Source organism: Chanodichthys erythropterus, chromosome 10 (assembly GCF_024489055.1).
Source record: "Chanodichthys erythropterus isolate Z2021 chromosome 10, ASM2448905v1, whole genome shotgun sequence".
NCBI classification, from domain to species: Eukaryota; Metazoa; Chordata; class Actinopteri; order Cypriniformes; family Xenocyprididae; genus Chanodichthys; species Chanodichthys erythropterus.
In genome coordinates, this window is record NC_090230.1 from 10,393,784 (window position 1) to 10,414,708 (window position 20,925).

The 20,925-nt window shown below is 35.6% G+C and overlaps 1 protein-coding gene across 2 annotated transcripts in view; it reads left to right on the forward strand.

The window, feature by feature from the left end:
* The window catches only part of sh3bp4a (SH3-domain binding protein 4a), a 42,848-nt gene extending 22,798 nt beyond the window's left edge, over nucleotides 1–20,050 (forward strand). For both annotated transcript variants that reach the window (XM_067398580.1, XM_067398581.1), the window contains exons 4-5: nucleotides 18,351–18,539; nucleotides 18,640–20,050. In XM_067398580.1, the coding sequence (XP_067254681.1) occupies nucleotides 18,351–18,539; nucleotides 18,640–18,864 (414 nt within the window). In that variant the 3' untranslated portion in view covers nucleotides 18,865–20,050. The remainder of the gene's footprint in view (nucleotides 1–18,350; nucleotides 18,540–18,639) is intronic.
* Nucleotides 20,051–20,925: the final 875 nt, after the last annotated feature.

Genomic DNA, 20,925 nt, shown 5'->3' on the forward strand with positions numbered 1-20,925 from the left:
TGAGCTCTGTTCTTCAGAAAAATTCCTCCAGCTCCTGCAGATTCATCAGTTTTCAAGCATTTTAGCATATTTGAACCCTTTCCAGCAGTTACTGTATGATTTTGAGATTCATCTGTTCACACTGAGGACAACTGAGGAACTCAAACTCAACTATTAAAAAAGGTTCAAACATTCACTGATGCTCCAGAAGGAAACACAACGCATTAAGAGCCGGGGGGTGACAACTTTTGAATTCAAATATCAAGGTAAATTGTACTTAATTTTTCGGGAAAAATGCAAACATGCAAGTATCTTCTGTTGCTTCCGAAGGGCAGTACTAAATGAAAAACAATGATATTTAAACAAAATAAGAAAAATTGTGACATCTTCATCCTGTTCAAAAGTTTTCACCCCTCGGCTCTTAATGCATCGTGTTTTCTTTTGGAGCATCAGTGAATGTTTGAACCTTTTTTAATAGTTGTGTTTGAGTCCCTCAGTTGTCCTCAGTATGAAAACACAGATCTCAAAATTCTACAGTCACTGCTGGAAAGGGTTCAAATATGCAAAAATGCTTGAAAACTGATGAATCTGAATCAGGAGCTGGAGGATTTTTCTGAAGAACAGAGCTCAGTTTAACTGCTCAGGACAAACAAGAGACTCATGAACAACCATCACAAAACATATAAACATCAGGATCGTGGATCATCAGGTAACCACACACAGTATTGAGAATCAATGGTTCACATACTTATGAATGGGGTTATTTTAATAAATTCAGCTATTGTTTTGTCTTGTGAACTAAATGCAAACATCTTTTATGTAAAATATCTTACTCAGGACAGTACTAAACAAAAAATAACATGCATTTTTTTATTATCCCTCTTATTTTATTAAAATAATTCTCATTTTCACAGATTCTGCAAGGGGTTCACATACTTTTTCATGCCACTGTAGCTCTGATGAGTTTCAAAGGGAAAAGCTGAAACTTTGCTCTCCCTTTCACCTACTCACATTCTAATTTGCATACTATATGTTTATAATAGTATGCAAAATTAGAATTTTTGGATTCTAAATGATAGTATGTTGATCATGGCATTGCAAGGTGCCCACATGGTATAGTATTTCCAGTAAATTGTCGAAGTATGCATTTTGGCATGCTTTTTCAGGTTGCCCACAAATCTTTGCACAACAGGCGTTTATAATATATATGACCCATGCAGGCAAAATGAGTCAGAATGCCCACAGGCTAATTATGAGCTACAGGCAAAAAAAAAGTGGGGGGAAAAAAAACTCAAATTCTACCAAAATAATTTCATTAAGCCTTCATCTAGCAATCCCAATGTTCCAAATAGCAATTAAACATCATAAAGTATCTTTATTTATACGTTTTCTGTAAGAGGAGAACCTTTCTTTTGTCCATGAAAAATTTAGTTTTAGCTCTGCTCGATTCTCGACGACTGGTGCTTCCCCTCAGGACCAGTTTGGTATAGTTTTAAAGTGCAGCATTCCAACTTTGTGAATATTCATAGTGAATTCTCGATGGCATGAGTCTGAACCAATGAAATGTGATTTTCAAAACTCATGCTGATGTAAACAAAATGATCTTACTCATGCTGACACGAAGTGAATGCACAAAGACACTTCAGACAATAAAAATAACAAACTCATTTTTGACAATTTGCTTATTGCAACTCATAATACATATGTTTGCATATATATATATATGTGTATGTATGTATGTTTATGTATGTATAGGGTAAGTGTACCCATTAAGCCCACTTTCAACTCTGAAGTCAAATTTAAAAAAGAGAAAATCATATTTTATGCTGGTCATTATTTTAACAAATCCAATGATTTGTTATTTCCCTGACATTTTTTATTGCATACCAATCACTTTTGTTAATGTCGAGTTAGCCCCACTCATGTTCATGCTGTCCTAGGCAACCTCACACAAAGACACCCAAAAACTTCAAAAAAACACATTTTTGCAATTCAGCCAGTTCTTTGGAAAGTACACTGATATTATGTCAAATAAGAGATAAATGTTTTAACCTAACTAACCTTTTACCTTAACTTACCTTATTACTACTTTAATTTACAACTATATTTAGATAGGCCTACATATTGGTTCAGACTTTGTCCTAAAGTTTCCCTGTGTATAACCAGGCATAACTCGAGAGCCAAGCTGAGTTAAAGCTCCAGACTTCTAGCATGGGGGGCCCACTAGGAAGCCCAGAGTACGGAGCCCAAACTCGGCTTGGATCCCGAGATACACCCGGTCACACTTCCAGCTTGACTCCATCTACAACTCCAGAGTCAAGCCAACTTAAGGCTCCAGACCACTGGCCTGGACCCCCAGCCACTAACACCTACCCATCCCACAACATTAGTAAAAGGAATGTTTAAATACTTCCCTGTCACTGAATAAATATATATATATATATACTATATATATATATATATATATATATATATATATATATATATATATATATATATATATATATAGTGAATCAATCATGATTTGGGCATATTTGGAACACATGTGGGCTTAAATGGTGCCAAAAGTACCAATTAATCCCATGCCAGATTTCTCACCTTATTCACAAAATATCTTAATAATATATTCTAAAATGTACATCAACTACTTAATATTTTTTTAAATGATAGGGAAATCTTGCATTTTAACAAATTATTTTTCTTATAAACCATGTCAATATCTATGAAAAACACCTCAATAGAGATCTCAACTACATCACACACTATGCTTAGATGTTTCTCCTTAGCTAGAGATTCTGGTGGTCTCACATTTGTCTCCCCTATAGATACAGAAAAGATCTCAATATCATGGGGGGGTTATCTTTCTCTAGCAATTTTCCTGAACGGCATCTGGTACATTGCTATTTCCAACAACAAATGATTTGCCCTATGCACATGAACTGTACAGCTTTCTTATTGTATCAACAATTAAGAGTAACGTTAACCTCATTTCTGCATATTTTCACTCTCAATATAGGCTTAAATAATGAAATTATGGACTTTTTTTTTTTTTAATCATAATAAATTTCAGTCAATTTCTTCGAGTTAAAAAGCGGTCTTTTATTTTGACGGGATGTAGTGAAGAGCTTTGAGTTTCAGTGTATTTGACAATGGTTTTTCTCAAATAAAATTATGAAATGCTCATTAAGCGCTATCTCAGAGCATGGATATGTTTGTGTTCATGTCCTCTGATAACGAGACGGCAAACACTGAAAAAACAATAAGAGCGTCGCACATACTTGAGTATGTAGTACAGGAAACGGCGCAGCTCATTCACACAGACTGACACGCAAAACAAACAGATTTATACAGCCGTCTTTTTTTATTCACAGACCCCGCCTAGACCATGTCACGATTTTATTTATTGTACAGCTCTGCTTTCGTTTTATTCATCAGTCCAACAAATCGCGCGTTTTTACCTGACATCGCTGCTGTGTTCACACCAGACGCGACTTGCGCGAATAAATCTCGCTATTCGCGCGTAGTTGGACGCTTGAACATTTTGAGTTTACTCGCTTCATTCGCGCGTGACATTCGCTTCATTCGCGCGTGAAAATCCCTTCACAGACGCGAATTCGCGTCATGAGAGGGGCTCTCCCGCTCTGTGTCCCAGACTCTCCCACTGCTGCACACTTCCTCTGAATAAACACAACTTGTCAGTGGGGAAATAATTGTAAATTACAGCGAATAAGCTCAATTGGTCGTCTTTAGTTGGCTTGTCTTAATATGTATTTATATATATATATGTATATATATATAGCTCAAATTGAGTAAAGACCGTTTTTTACAACTTATCAGATTGTCCGACCCCCTCACTCACTTTCTTTCAAACACGGTACTTTTTATTTCTGTTTCTATAAATGTATGAAGATGTACAGCGACGATGATTTTGTCCTCCATTGTTGTTTCGAATTTCTGCCTCAGCTCGCTACGTCACGTCACTACTAGAGCAAGCTCCCGATTGGTTAACGCGGCGCGGAAATTCGCCAAAGTTCAGATTTTTCAACTTGCGCGATTCGCGCGAATCGCGTCATTCGCGCGAATCGCTCAATTCGCGCCGCGTCATTCGCGCGAATCGCTTCATTCGCGCGAATCGCGCCGCAGGATGTCAATTCGCGTCTTTGCATTGACTTAACATGTAAATCACTCGCGCTTACCGCTTCATTCGCGTCCGGTGTGAACGCACCATACTGTACCATTTTCATGACTGGATTCTGGGATTCCATCTCCATCACGCATATAATACGACCTAAGTTATAAACGGAACATACCTGCATCTACACGGATGGTGTTCTCGAATAGGTGAACATGTTCGATGCGTTTCCTCCTTTTGCAGGTAGGCCTACTTTGCGCCCACATTGTTTTTGGATATCTACACTCGAGAACAGCCCCGCGTTTGTTTTTCAATACAAGTATTCCCATAATGAAAAATTGTAACTTATTTTTCAACGGGGAATAGATTAGAGATAGCAACTTCTGTTTCTGACATTGTCTGCTGTATGTGTGGAGCAAGTTTAGAGTGTAGTGAAGTAGAAAGTTGTCAATGCGCAAGTGAAATTCTGCGTCTTTTTTTTTTCTTTTTTTTTTTTTTACAATACCGTAAATAAGCAAATCTACACGATATGATAATCGTACGTGTTCATACCGTGGTATATCGTCATACCGGTATATCGTTACAACCCTAGTTAGCAATAAGATAAAATGTTTATTTCCTAACTTTTATGAAATAAGAAAAATTAAACGAATTTAGCTAGATCCTAGAACGTTTAAATATTGACACTGAAGTTTTGCTAGATTTTAGTTAATGATAATGCTAGATTAAGCTAGAAGTGTGTGTGTGTAATATTGATATAAATAAATAAAATATTAAATATATTAATAATTGATCCAACTAGTGCATTTGCATGTTCTAGAGAAAAGAAAAGTTATATCTTAAAGGCAATTGGCTTTGTTTATATACATACATACTTGCTTCAATGGTTCGCTGTTCATACTTTTAATGCCTCATATAAGAATCCATTGTCTCAGTCTCATAGCTTAAATGTGTTAGCAAGTCCAATTAGCATTCATCACAGTAACCTTTTCAGAACTGCATTCCAAGACTTTGACTTATGCCAACTGCACTGCTGCATGAACGATTCGAAATCAGTTGGAATTATTGCTAAACTATATCACTGTGTTATCAAGACCTTACCTAATAAGTCAAATCTTACAAGTGAGATCCGGCCGGTCTTGTCGACAGAGGTCATTCATTTCCTAGAGTTACTTTTTCCCTCTGCACAGTGTGTTCTGACAGCAGACATTTGCCGTAAATTTATTTCCTTAACCCTGCAGACTACAAAACACTTTTACCTCACGGCTTTCAGTCAGATCTGTCTGATCGGGGTGTCATGTGTGGTGCCAACAGTTGATCTTGGCAGGTGTAATCTATCTGATGATAGAGGAAACCAGGTAATGGGAGGATGCCAAGGGTAAATCCAGCAACTATGATTCATTTTCCATGGCATGATGGATGCCGTGATGTATCACTTGGTAATTGAATGCTTGAGATATCCAATCATTCCCTGAAATGAAAGTTAATGGGAGGAAGTCAGCTAGACCTGAAAGTAAAATGCAAACATAGATTCAATTTTGGAATGATTGATAAAAAATATATAAAACAAAAACATTCATTTTTTTTAAGCTGAATATATTTTAAGCAGTATTTTTTCTAAACCTGAAAAAAAAATATTCTGGAAGTTATTCAAAATTTAGAAGTAATAGAAATGTATAGTGAATACAATACAAAAGTCTAAGATCACTAGTTACAATAATTCTGTATTTTTCTAATTGAATTCAGATGTGTTCATTACAGATTATATTATCGGCATAATATATACATCTGACATTTCCAAAATCCTAAAAATGTATTTGCTGGTTTAAATTAATTTTTGAATCAGATTTTCTATATGGTTTCAGACTTTTGCTATTCTTGCTTTGAAAATTATGCTTGAATGCCATGTTCACTTTTTATTGCATGTTCCACAAAAGAAAGAAAGTCATACAGAAAGACATGAGGCTGACTAAGTGATGAATTGTCATTTTTGGGTGAACTATTCCTGTAATATGTTGGCCAGAATGCAGAACAAATCTGATATTATAGATTCTCCCGCACAGGCAAAAAGCCTTTCAACTAGAAAATAAAACTAGGCTCATTATTCTTGTCACTGGAGAGATAGGAAATCCTTGGCGGGTTCATTTTATTCAGTTTTACAAGTAAGAAAGAAAATCTTTCGTCTTCCTCCCACTCATTGGCTTGCCTTCCCCCCTGCTGTTCCTTTTCTTTCCATCTTTTTTTGCTTCCCATCTCTCTCTAAACTACCGAAACGCAGGAAGCCACAGCAGACATCTAAACTGTAGAAAATGAGATGCCACTGTTCCTAAGCTCACAGGTCAATTTCATCTGTCCATCATTCCCATCAGGTTGTCTCTGGAGAAAGTGGACAACATTGTGCAGAGGGTGAGCGGCTCAGCAATCCCATTTGAGAGCATGTCTCTTATAGTCAGCCGTTCAGCCACTATTCCGACACCCTTAATGGGGTTTTTTTTAGTGATTGGAACTTTCCTGTAAAACCTGAAATTGGTTTCAATCCCACTTTCAGGTCTGAGTCCCTGAAGACCGGTTTGTTGCATTATAGCATGTTTCGCTCAGAACTGAAGGGCTACTTCAGTCTTTAATGAAGTGTTTTCATTTATAAAGCTAAACCAGGAGATTTTCATCCATTATAATTTGTGGTATATCTGTCAATGCAAGTCTTGTGAGAAATCCAGCCCAGTCCTTGAGTATTTTAAAGCAAGTTAGAGTTAGCAAACATGGCTAAATATGTAAGGAATCGCATGCTAGCATACTTTTACTTTGCATGTGGTGTAGAGCATTGTAGCATTCCTTCCATTAGGTTTGTGCACAATATCAGTGTGAACAGATATTTACATGGGAGAAATAGGAAGTGTAGTATGCTATTCTGAATCCAGTGATAGGCTTCTTGTTAAGGTAGCAGCCCATTATTTGCTCTGATTGGTCAGATAACACAGTCTGTTTTGATTGGTCTACCGCTTACAGCGCGTGTCGGAAAAGGAACGACCATTACATATCTGAATTTCAGCTCTGGATGTTCATCAGCACCTTTATACACAGTGATACAAACAGTAACAATGGTGTCGGTTTTACCATATAAATTCAAGCTTGAGTCCTTGTCTTTTTGAAGTGCATGCAAAGGGTATTCCCAGCGCAGAAAACAGCTTGTTCTTGACATGTCGGCAACACGAACCAAACTCTTCCAGATCTCAGCTATCTCCTTAAAACTGCAATGAAAAAAGACAATCTCAAAAATGTGGTGTTTTTTGCATCACAAACTACCTTGTAACCAATCATGTGAACGTGTGGGCAGGCTTTAGCATATCATTAACTATGCTGCAAAGTAGGGGGGTCTCAAGAGAAGCCAGGTTATCCCGGAATATTTTTCTGTTGATTATGAAAACTCGGGTATATTTAGCAATATAGCAGGTGACTTATGTATAATATTATGATGAACTATATGCTTTTCTCCACTGGCAAGTTGTTCAAAGCATTTCTAAGGATGCTGATATTTGGAAGAAAGCTGTCTGAATCTGAGATGGCGAACAAGAACATGGTTTTTGTAACATTAGCAACACATTATTAGCTGTTTGATAACATATTCAAGAAAAGGGCTAATATTAATATTAATTCATATTAATATTAACCATTATGTGTCTGACAGTCTAGAGAGCAATACATAAAATGCATTACCTTTCTGATACATAGACTTGTAGATGAGCCTGTATAATTCACTCTTCCACTTCTTCTGAATCAGTTTCTTGTTCAAACATATATGGCTGAATTAAACCAGTATTTCCATTTGCGCTAAAGTTACGTGATTTCAGTAAATGAGGCTTCGTTACGTCATTAGTGTTTCAAAATCTCAATAGTTCATGTGACTTTGGCAGTTTGATATGCGATCCAAACCACTGATTTGAAACAAAAGATTCGTAAAGCTACGAAGCAGTGTTTTGAAATCAGCCATCACTAGATATTGTTGCAAAGTCGTTATTTTGTTTTTTCTCATCATCGTCACTTTATAATATTAAGGTTGAACCACTGTACTCACAATAGAGGCCTCACTGAGCCATCGGATTTTATAAAAAATATCTTAATTTGTGTTCCGAAGATGAACGAAGATCTTACAGGTGTAGAACGACATTAGGGTGAGTAATGACAGAATTTTCATTTTCGGGTGAACAATTTTTTTAAAAGGAAAAAAAAGGTTTAAATATGCCATTTTAATGATTAAAGATGAGTTTTAAGGGATAAAATGATTGACTACGGGGGTGCAAACAACTATATTACACACTGCATGAAAGGTAATATTCGAAAAAACATAATTGGGGCACTTTGTATTGACAAAACTTTGAATTTCACCTCAGATATTTGCCTACATAACGACACCATCCCAAAGCCGATCATCTTCCCGTTTGTGTATTGAAGCATCTTATTGAGCTTGGCATCTACATTCTGATATTTTGTTTGACTTCGATAACACTGTGGTAGTGGCTTTAAGGCAGTTTATTTAGATGTCGCCCTGCACAGACGCATGTTAACATGCATAGAGTTCTGATGTTTGCTCTATTCCAAATTACATGTTCTGTTTTAGCCTCATTAAAGTGGTCACATTCCGAACAGGTGGCCTGCTGGCCTCCGGAATGTTCCGTGTTCTAATTCCGGAACATTCCTTTGTGATGGATAAGCACAAGAATTCTGATCATGCCTTTGGTCCTATTCCTTCACAATTCATTATTTTCTTATTAACCAGGTAATTCAGGAGGTATTCTGGTCTAACTGGATGCATCTGTAATGCTCTTGTTACATTCCAAACACATTCCAGTAGGGAATTTACATTCCTGTGAGTCTGGAACCTGGATAGGTATTCTAGTGAGGCGATTTAGGCTCTGCAATTTCAAGTCAGATTTTAATCAGAAAGACGGATAGGAACCCATTTTTGCTTTAGCAGACATCTAATTGAATTCTTTATACAAAAACATTCAATCAGTTATGCTTTCATGTTTCGTTTTTCACCTCTTTTTTTGTGAATTCCTTTGGGCCTGAGTACTATATTAGGGGATACTCTTTATGGTCTTGTTAGTAAAACAAACATTTTAGAGCTTGAAACATTGTTCCCATTGTTTATAGAGTTAATTTTGGAAAGACTTACAAAGATGAAAAAGCTCAGGAAGTGGATACATAAATACAAGTCTATTCAGAGAGTGCCAGTTCACCAAACCATCTCTGGAAATAGACGCTTGACACCAGGCAGACTAGACACATTCAAACAATAAATAAACCATCCGCCATCCATTACTTTCTAACTTGGCGTAAATAACCACTGGACACTGGAGATAGTGGGAATTCTGTCATTTTCTTTGACAAGGTTATGGTAATGAATACCACCTACAGTTCTTCAAATCCAGAAATGGTCCCGTGTGGTCCAACTCTTGACAGCATAATAATGATTCGTATTAACAAGATCATTACATAACAATGATTATTAATGTCAAACTATAGGCCTACATGCATTTAATCATTGCAAATCCTTGAACAAGTAAAACATGCATTTAAGCCAATGAGACATTTAACAACAGAAGGTGTATATGGCGAGTGTATGATATTTGGTCATGATGTGGTGAACAAATTTATATTTATATATTTATATTAAGTGTTTATCTGCTGTAGGCTATTGAATCTGTTCACGTCTTTCGCATTTTATCATTAGAGATTTTTGTCAAAGATATTTATCGTGTTAATATTAAATAAATATTAAATAATAAAACTTATTCATTTAGTTTTCATGGATTAAAAGACAGGGCTTATAATTTTTAAGTGTTTTAAGATGATTTTTTGTTGTTTGCTTGTTTTTATTTTATTATGAGCAGTTTAAATATGTTTTAAACCTATTATTTTAGATATTTTTTTTTTTAATATCCTATTTGGTTTCATACAGAGAAACACGTTTCACTTGTTCAAGGCTTTTTAAAAAAAATGGTTATATTTATTTGACATTAAATAGCCTACGTTACATAATCTAAGTATTATTTGTTACAATTTGAACATGAAGGAAATAATACGATCAAATATACAGTCAAATGGGAAACACTTTACAACACACATTAATTATTATTTTTAATCATTTAAAGGCTGTTTTAAAATTTTGCTTTGTACATCATAATATCTTATGCATATTATTTGAACAGAAAAGTGACTTTATTTAAAAGTATTGTTGTTAAATATTGTAGACATCAATCTGATCAAAATCCGTTTAAAAACAACTTGTATTTAACAAAAGACAATGACATGTATGGGCAGTGCAAATTTGGCTGTTAAGCCCCGCCCCTCAATTATGTTCAGTGGTTGTGGTTCTGAAACTGCTGTTGTTGCGGGTCTGCAGCTGGATTACTATTGCTTTGATGCGTTATTGAGTAGTTCACACATAAAGACTGGCGAGCGCCGATCACCCGCTGATTTTCCCCCAATCACAGCCTGACCACTCGGGGAGCTCGTTAACTTGCAAATCGGGCTTAAATCGGGCTTAAAATCCTGTAGTGTAAACTTGCCATTATGAGGCAATCATGTACTCACCCTCAAACTGTTGTATGAATTTCTTTCTTCAGCTGAACACAAAATAAGGTATTCTTGAAAAATGTCTGTAACCAAATAGTTTTGTCCATAGTTTTTTCTTCTCCCCATACTGTGGAAGTCAGTAGGCCCTGGGTCTGTTTGTTACCGATATTCTTCAAAATGTCTCATTTTGTGTTCAGTAGAAGAAAGAAATTCATACAGGTCCTGAACAACTTTAGGGTGAATAAATGATGACAAAATTTTAATTTTTGGGTTAACTATCTTTTTAAAGAACCTTTTTTTTTTTAAGCAAATAAAAAACATACTGCACAACCAGTGTAGTATGATTCCTGAATGAATGTCTTTTATGAGTCAATTCTTTTTTTCATCAAAAGTACTATATTCACCATGAGTCTTACAGTATGAATCAGTTCTTTTAGTGGATCAAAAACATACAGCCCTTACATTTGAATCAATCTGTTTAGAAATGATGAATTCAGAACAGCATACTACTACTATTTCTGTCATAGAAAGAAATTATAAAAGTAGTAAGAGTAGTATACTAGTATGCGGTTCCGAATTCAGCAAAAGTTTTACTATGGCCACCGTATTCTTATGCCCCATGACGCTTTGCACGAATTATGGGTGTAACTTCCATTAAGCTGTAAACAATCAGTGAAAGTCTTGCTCTATGAACAGTGAACACAATAATATGTTTGTTTTTTAAACTGGGTACAATGAAATGACATTATTCTACTCACCCTTCAACCACTGAACATTAAAAGGACATTTAAAAGTGTAAAAGCATCAACAAGGTACTTTCAACAGACCATGAATAACCCCAAAAGCACAACTCTTTCCACAGCAATAACAGATGGGTTAAATATCACAGTAGAAATGTGTATGTATATATATATATATATATATATATATATATATATATATATATATATATATATATATATATATATATATATATATATATATATATATATATATATATGTAACCCCTCACCTAGGTCCTACTTGCCCCAGGTTCGCTGTGTGGGCCTCGAACCTGGGTGTCTGGCATGGGAGTCGGACGCTCTAACAAGGTGGCTAAAGGCTGCAACCTTTAGTATCAGTCGCTAGAGCATCTCTTGAGATCAGGGGAGTGAGGTTTACACACACAGCTCTTACTAGCCTACGTCTGTTACACTCACCCCCTAAACCTCACTTCCATCTGGGTCACGGCACCAATGTAACCCCTCTCTTGCTGGCCTCCATTACATATTTCTCTATTAAATAACATACGTTGCCTTAATCATGTGAAAATGTTCATAAACTTCAGCATTGCGTGATACTATTTCAAAGTGATTTCTGTCATTTTGACAGATAATAAAATTGTATTTACTTTTGAAAACAAACCTGAAAAGAGGACTATTCGATTTATTCCAGCAAAGTCCCTTTCAAGGAAAGTCTGTTCACTCGGCAGCAATATTTGCAACAACTCCGGGCAGCTATTTCAGGCATCCAAGACCAAGTCCAATATATTCGAGTGGCGGAATCCTGAAATCTCAAAAACTGCTTGGCGACCTCCCAATTAAATTACATATTTCAAATCAGCAACAAAATATGACATGAACCATCCCATAAATGTTGTTTCTTATGCTAAAATAGCATTAAAAAAGCTTATTTTTCAGGCTAGACGAGCTACTGCACATGTGCATGGGAACCGGAGCCTCTAACAGCAGCTACAATGACTTTATCATTCGGCAGTTGGCTTTTTTACTTAGAAGGTGGGACGTATTCCACCATATTGCACGTTGCAATTTTTCCCATTCATAACTAATAGGAGTGAACCGTCTTTCTATATCTATCTATCGTCTTTGATTCCAGTGAATTATTAATGGGATTAATAATTCACATTAATTAAAGTAAATAAAATCGGGAGAACAGGACAAAAATGTGCAGTATCTGTTGTCCTTTTCATACTATTACAGCGGAATGCAAATGGGGAAAAAAGAAAGCAATCATGAGGAAAAGGATGCAGTGATAAGAGCTCTTGCCATAGATATACTTGTTATAACATCACGTTAAAATACCAAGCGTTACGTTATTCTCATGATGTCTGCAAATGAAACATGAAGGAAAATTGACAGCTCAATCAGTCAAACTGACGGATAAGCTTTATTTGTAGGTAGGGCTGCACGATTAATCGCATGCTATTCTCACGCGCATTTCGTCAGTAAAGCCGGTTCCCTGATTACCGCTAAATCGCCATCACCTGTTTTTAAACGGAGCGCCTTTTAATAGACAGAGCCGTAGTTCACAGACAAGCCACGCAATATCGCATTCATTATCGCAGGCGATTCATCTGCGATATGAACGCGATATTGCGTGGCTTTTCAGTGATCTACGGCTCTGTCTATTAAATGCCGCTTCATTTGAAAGCAGGTGATGGCGATTTAGCGGTAATCAGGGAACCGGCTTTACTGACGAAATGCGCGTGAGAATAGCATGCGATTAATCGTGCAGCCCTATTTGTAGGGCAACCTTATGATTTGAAATAATTAGTTTCAGTCTTTTTGAATGGAAGTTCCCCAAACCTGAATTGCCACCCAAAATTCAAAACGCAGTAGGCTCATCAGGAAAGAAGTGGATATATTGTGGACATTATGCAAATGCACCAGGATATTTGAGATCTTTGCAAGTAATTACCTGAAAGACTCATCAGTCATTCATTAAAGATTAGCTGGAGGTGTTGTTATGAACAGAAATGCAACTCTGTGCATTTTTTTTTTTTTTTGGTGAATATTTACACAAAGTGAGCCTTCCAACAATAATAAATTACAAGGCCATTTGGCAAAAAAGGAAATTACCCAGGGCTGTTCAGCTGAACGTATTTTTCCCTCTAATGACTGTGACATTTTGCCATCTCATCCCAAATGTCAGGAATCAGCAGACCTCTTGAGTGCTTTCAACAGATCCAAAACGAGAATCTCCTCTCTGGCTGTAAACACAGTGAGGATGTCTGGAAGGGTCAGGCGTGGATCGGTCCGCAATCAAATTAAAGAGTGCAAAAAGAGAAAGAGAGATGGAGGGAAGATAGATGGAAAAAAGAATAGATGGAAATTGCTTTTTCAGAAAAGCATTACTGCATTTATGCAAAAGGCTATTTGCATCCTGTGGTGTCAGATACTGTCAAAGCAATATGTGTATATATTTATGTGTGTATATATTATATATATATATATATATATATATTATACAGACAGTACTGTGCAAAATCTTAGGTACGTCAGCATTTTCACCCCCCAAAAAGGGTTTATATTATATCTTTTGCTGTAGTGTGTCAGTAGGAAATATCATTTTGACATTAATTGTAATACTCGAGTAAGATTTTTGTATTCACAAGGATTCTGACAACTGTGATTAGACGAAGAAACAGATGAAACTGAGATAAACTAAATCCAGAAGAACTGTGGACGAAGAACGCTTGAAGAAATTGACCTGCAAAAATACAGTACTGTGAAGAGTTTTAGCCACTTGTGTAAAAATGTTATAAAGTGAAGATGCTTTCAAAAATACTGCCATAAATAGATTTTATTTACCAATTAACTTCTATTAACCTTTGCATTTAAAACAGCTTTTGTCCAGGTACACTTGGGCATAATTTTTCAGGAAGGTTTCTTCAAGTGTCTTGGAGACACATTTTTTAAAAAAAAATGTTTTTCGCACTGCTTTTTTTTGTGTTTGTGTGTAGATATTTGATTGTTTTTGTCCCTCAAACTAAAGTGTCAGTCCTTTAGGTTTAGATTTATTGAAGCTTTCTGTAGTTGCTTCTTATCGAGTCGGTAAAGAATATCAATGCGTCCTTTAAACAAGAGAACTCTCAGCACTGCGGGGGAATAAATCTGAAGTTGCCTCACAGCTTTATCACGCTTTACAAGCGATACTTACTTTTTCTGGAAGTTTCCTGCTCCTTCGTCTCACTTATACGTGTACAGTGTCTCCCCATCAAGCAATGAAAAGGAAGTCATTGACTTTATTTATCCAACAGGGAGACGTAATGTGTGCGGCGGTTCTCATGATTGTATACATCTTATCGTCTCACTGAGATTCTCCCCCGGCTCTAGTTGTGTTTTTCTTTCCTCTCTTCCCTTCTTCGGCAGCAAGCATGAAAGAGAGAGGGGATTACCACTCCATTCTGCTGGACCCCAGGGGTCCCGTCTCATTCCAAACATTGCTGTGTTTGTGTGTGTGTGGCAGGAAACGGGGTTGGTTGGGTCCTCTGAAAGGTTCAGTCACTCATCCGCAGAGAAAAAAGTACAAATTCGACCTTGCATTTTTGTCTTACCTTAACCATTCTTTTTTTATGACTGTATATTTACTTCTGACACACATGGGCATTGTTTTAAAACACATTTAACTTCACTACGGTATGATTTCCTATCCTAAGGGAGGCTAGATCACTCTCTATATTATGTGTGCTGGGAGGATCGTGTGTCGCACAAAATTGGATTTGGAAGATTTGGAAATACGGCTGTCATGGAGTGTCTAATCTCTCACACTGTATTTCGGTGTGTGATTGTTATTATTGGCTGTTTTTTAACTTATGTGGTACTATATATATATATATATATATATATATATACACACAGAGAGCTGGGTATATAGTATATATAGTAAAAAAGTGGTGTTTTTCACACCGCTACTTTTTTTTTTTTGTAGATATGATTTTTTTTTTTTTTTTTTTTTTTGCCCTCAAACAAAAGTATCTGTCCTTTACAATAGATTTAAATTTACTGAAGCTTTCTATAGTTGCTTATCATATTGAGTCGGTAAAGAATATTAATGTGTCTTTTAAACAGTTATTTTAAATTGTAATTTTTCATAATTTTGTTGTTTTACAGTATTATTGATCAAATAAATGCAGGCTTGTTGAGCATAAAAAGACTTCTTTCAAAAACATTTAAAAATCTTACCATCCCCATATTGTTATTACATATTGCTTGTTATATATATATATATATATATATATATATATATATATATATATATATATATATATATATATATATATATATATATATATATATATATATATAATATAGTAACCATATATATTATTCAGACACTAGATATATTTTTTAATTTTTTTTACTTGTGGGTGCAGGACACTATAGTTCATTTATGTAAGTGAGGATAGCAAAATAAACTGTGACATATTATACCCAAAAATTCTTCATACAGTGAACTACTAGTAAAATTTACTGAACTACCAGTAAAATTGATAAAAAAATAAATAAATTGGGACCAAAAACTATTTAGACACTTTGACCTGACCATGTTTTGCTTAAAGGGGTGGTTTATTATGATTTCACTTTTTTTTTTTACTTTAGTTAGTGTGTAATGTTGCTGTTAGACCAAACCACATCTACAAAGTTAGGACGCTCAAAGTTCAAAGCAAAGGGAGATATTTTCTGTTTAAGGACTACAACAAACGGCTGGTAGGGACTACAACAAGCTTCTTCCTGGGTTGATGACATCACTAACCCTAAAATTTACATAAACCCTGCCCCCGGGAACATGCAACAAAGGGGGTGAGGCCATGTTATTGGAAAACAGTACATAATACAAATGCAATAGCATGTCATAAAAGCAAGATGACAACATGAAAAGTTACAACTGTAATTAAACTAAACTATACCTGTTCTATCTTCATGCAGCATATATTCTTTGGCTTTGAAGGATCTTACAACATTTCCCACATGAGCGATTTATAGATTTACAGAATATGCTAATCAATGACTTTAAGATAGCTACATCAGCTACATAAATTTATCAACTAACCATTAAAATTTGCATTCCACATGTTGTCACTTCTTCCTGAGTCTCTCCATCATTGTCCGACGTTTTGAACATAAAAGGCTGAACAGTTTCTAACATTTTAAGTCTGCGTGAGGTAATCAGTGCAGCAGTGCTAACACAAGCTCTTAAAACCCTCTTCTTAAGAGCAGCAGCTCATTTGCATTTAAAGGGACACACACAAAAACAGAGCGTTTTTGCTCACCCTCAAAAAGTGACAAATTTAACATGCTATAAAAAATATCTGTGGGGTATTTTGAGGTAAAACGTCACATACACACTCTGGGGACATCAGAGTTTTATATCTTGTAAAAGTGGCATTATATGACCCCTTTAAGTGTTATCTGACATAATTAAGATACCTTTTTCTGACACGTTTTAACTCTGAAATCTTGTCATGTTTATTACCTTTTTTTAAACTATACTAAATAAATTTTAATAATGAATATAATTTTGTTCAAGGTGTCTGAATAAATTTTGGTTTGACTATAAATGATACAAATTAAATGTATCTCTCAATTTCTCAGTTGATTGGGAATTTGAAGGACACAAAAGTATAGGTAACACTTTATTTTACAGTTCTGTAGTTACACATTACTACATGTACTTACTATAGTTATAACAGTCATTTATGCATAATTACGAGTAACTAACCCTAAACCAAATACTAACCCTAACTGTAACTCTATAGTAAGTAGGCTACATGTAGTTAATTAACAGTACTCAGTACTTATTTGAGTAATTACAATGTAACTACGTCACTGTGAAATAAAGTGTAACCAAAATATATTATTCATTAAATAAAATTAATGGCAAATCTGGGATACATGTAAAAAAAAAAATTAAATAATAATAATTAAAAAATTATAAAATTCATTACATATATAACCTCATATGCCAGCCCTATATGAGTCAATACATTTTGGTGTATTATGGCTCTAGAAAGATTTCAAGTGATGAAGAACTTAAAATAACACTGTATAGAAACTAGAGACTTCCTAATAAATTCTAATGAAACTCTAAGTGTGTCATTATGAGATATAATGAGCATTTTATGCAGGGCCAGAGGGCAGCACTAATGTTAATAGTGTTGCTTGTGAAACATTAAATTAAAAAAACATAAACCTTTAGGGCAAAGTGCGACTTAAAATATTGGCAAAATTGCAGATCAGTATTTGAATACAAGTCATAAGGGTGATATTTTTGGCCTAGTTCAGTTATATTGTTTGTTGAATTCTTCTAGAGCATTTGATCTTTGAATAACTTTGATTCTGGGATATCAAATTAAAGGAGACCACTTATGCCCTGTTAAAAAATCTTGATATTGTTTTTGTATAGATATTTTCATGAATGTCCAAAAAACACCTTATTTTTCACATATTTGACATTGCAACACCTCTCTTCCCAGTCTGTCAGTAACGCTCTGTTTAGTTCCTGTCTCTCCTTCTGAAAAGGGCATTGGTCAATCACTTGTTTTGAAAATGTCATGCCATGTACCAAAAACACGAGTTTCAACACCAACCCAACTCAACCTAGATTTTTTTTTTTTTTTTGTGTATGCCTTGAGCGGGAATTATGTAAATGAGTGATATTGTGACATGTTCGTTCCCACAAGAAAATTCAATCAAGGTGTTTCAGGGAGTTAAGAAACAGTGTGCAATGATAAATAGAATAACTCCTTTTGGAGTGACTTTATGCTTTGTTGCATTGCAGACCTTTTTCATGCTCAAACAGTAACATGTAAAAAAAAGAAATATAAAAAAGCATAATAGGACTCCTTTAATATAATATTTCTTTCTTTGTGTCTCTCACCCAGGCTCTTTTGAAAATGGACTGTCAGGGTTTAGTGGCCCGGCTCATCATGGACTTTGTGTTGCTGACGACGGCAGTGGAAGTGGCTCCTCGCTGGAGGGAACTCGCCGAAAAACTCGCCCATGTATCCAAGCAACAAATGGAGGCCTATGAGGCTCCACACAGAGACAAAACCGGGATGGTGGATAGTGAGGTGAGGAAACAAAACTCCCTTTTCAATATGAAAGAATATAGTTCTCATTTGTGAGTTCAATCACAAGATATACCCATTTACATTTATTTTGTAATTTCAGGCCATGTGGAAACCAGCCTACGACTTCCTGTTGACATGGGCCGCTCAGATTGGGGACAGTTACCGCGATGTCATCCACGAACTGCACATGGGCCTGGACCGGATGAAGAATCCCATCACCAAACGCTGGAAACACCTCACCGGCACCCTTATCCTTGTCAATTGCCTCGACTTGCTTCGAAGCTCTGCCTTTAGTCCCGCCCCTCAGGATGACTTTGCCATTTAGCTCCACCTCCTCACAATCCTTGCAGAATCAGTTTCTGTTTCGACATCACCTCGGATGACTGCTGAACTTTTAACGGATATCCACTTTTCTATTTCACCATCAGCTGTGAGTTTACCTCAATCCAATAGACTAGGATGTCCTGTACCCGCCCACGTCCATATAAGGGCATGCGGAAAGCCAATAAAGCCAAAACACAGAGTGTTTTAATTGTAGCTATTTTTTTTAGATTTCTGAAGGTGTTTTTATCAGTTTTGTTCTTTGTGATATCTATATTTTTTTATATCGGATGGCACAAAGGAAATTTTTACAATCACGTTTTTCAAAAAACAAAGCAGATTTAATCTTTGTTCATTGCTAAAAACGAAGGTCTATTTTGTGACGTCACATTTACCCGTTTGTCTTGGTCCAGCCGTTCTGTAATTTGTTGCCAAATGCTTGAGCCTTCCACATTTGTGATTTTATTCCAAAATCTTTAATTGTTGTTGCGTCAGATTTGATCGATTGCTTTGCACAAGGAAGAAGACACTAGTTTTACCAGACACATAAAACACCACAAACTGTTTACGTGAGAGGAAGGAGCATATGGTAAGTTCTGACTGTGGGTCATGTGTTTTATCCTTTCAAGCTTTTGCAAAATTTGCAAAGTTTGCTTTTGAGTGACCGGATATCGCACCATGTACTAGGTATTAAATTGCAGTGTTGCTTTAGTTTCAATTTTGAGTCATTCATTAAGTGTTTTTGTCAAGAAACAAATGTAGTCGGATGAATGAATAAATCATAGCGTGATTTTATTTATGACTGATGATTTTTTTTTTCTTTTGTGTTCTACATTATATTTTTTGTACCTGATATACAGTTTTTCCATTTTTAGACATTTTATGTTTTTGTTAAGCTTTTTTGTTGGTTAATTTGTTTTAAGTAATAATCATTTATTTTACATCCTGTACATGTCAAGGAGATTTTGTGCTGTTTACGGTAACAGCATGTTGGGGAAAAAAAGCATATGTATGTGTGTATATATATTCTGTGATTCAGAGTTCTGTCACATTTATGTCTTGTTTTTGTGTTAGCTCTTTGAGAGTAACTGTTTGAAAAGTTATAATTCACACATTGTCTTAGTTGCAGCCAAATGTTTAGCAAGAAAACAAATTAAACATGCTGTCCCATGTTGTTCCCATGGATTCAATAAAGCAGCTGTAAATTGAGAATGTTGTTGTTGTTAGATTTGTCAGCTCTTATTGTGACTTTTTGTCATAATTGCACATTTGTCTCACAATTGTGACTTCATTTCTATTTATTGTTATTACAGCTTTCCCGAAGTGCACTTTATAGCTCGTTTCTTGTTATTGTGACTATTAGGATTGCTACAGTATATCTCACAATTGCAATGTCTTTTTGCAATATTGAAACAACAATCTCACAATAGGGACTTTACTTCTCGTTACTGTTTATAAAACTGTTCATAAATTTGACTTTGTCACATGCAACAAAATATATTGCGACAATATAACTCACAATTGTGATTTCATTTCTTGTTATTGCGACTATATCTCACAATGCAATATTGCTACTATCTTACAATTGGGACTTTTTCTCATCACTGCAACTGTTCATAAATTCGACTATTTCTCATTTGCGACTAAATTTTGTTATTGTGACTATTTCTCATAATTATGACAGTATATCTTTACATGCGACTTCATTTCCTCTTATTGTGGCTGTTTCTTTGCATCTGTCACAGATGTGACTTCATGTCCTGTTATTGTAACGTTAGGCTTGTTCGAGATGCATCGGCGCTGCCAGACTGATTGGCGTATGACATCAAAGTACCTCGAGAGGGTTTGGAGAGCATACGACTCCTTATGCTTTTGAATCACTCTTACTGTACTTTGATGTCATACGCCGATCGGTCTGTGCAGAGCTGATGCATCTAGAACAAGACATATCTTATGTTATTGTATCATTTTTTTCTTTGAGACTTCATTTCCTGTTATTGTGACATTTTATTCTTTCAACTATCTCACAATTGAGAATTTATTTGTCGTTACTGCAACTGTTACT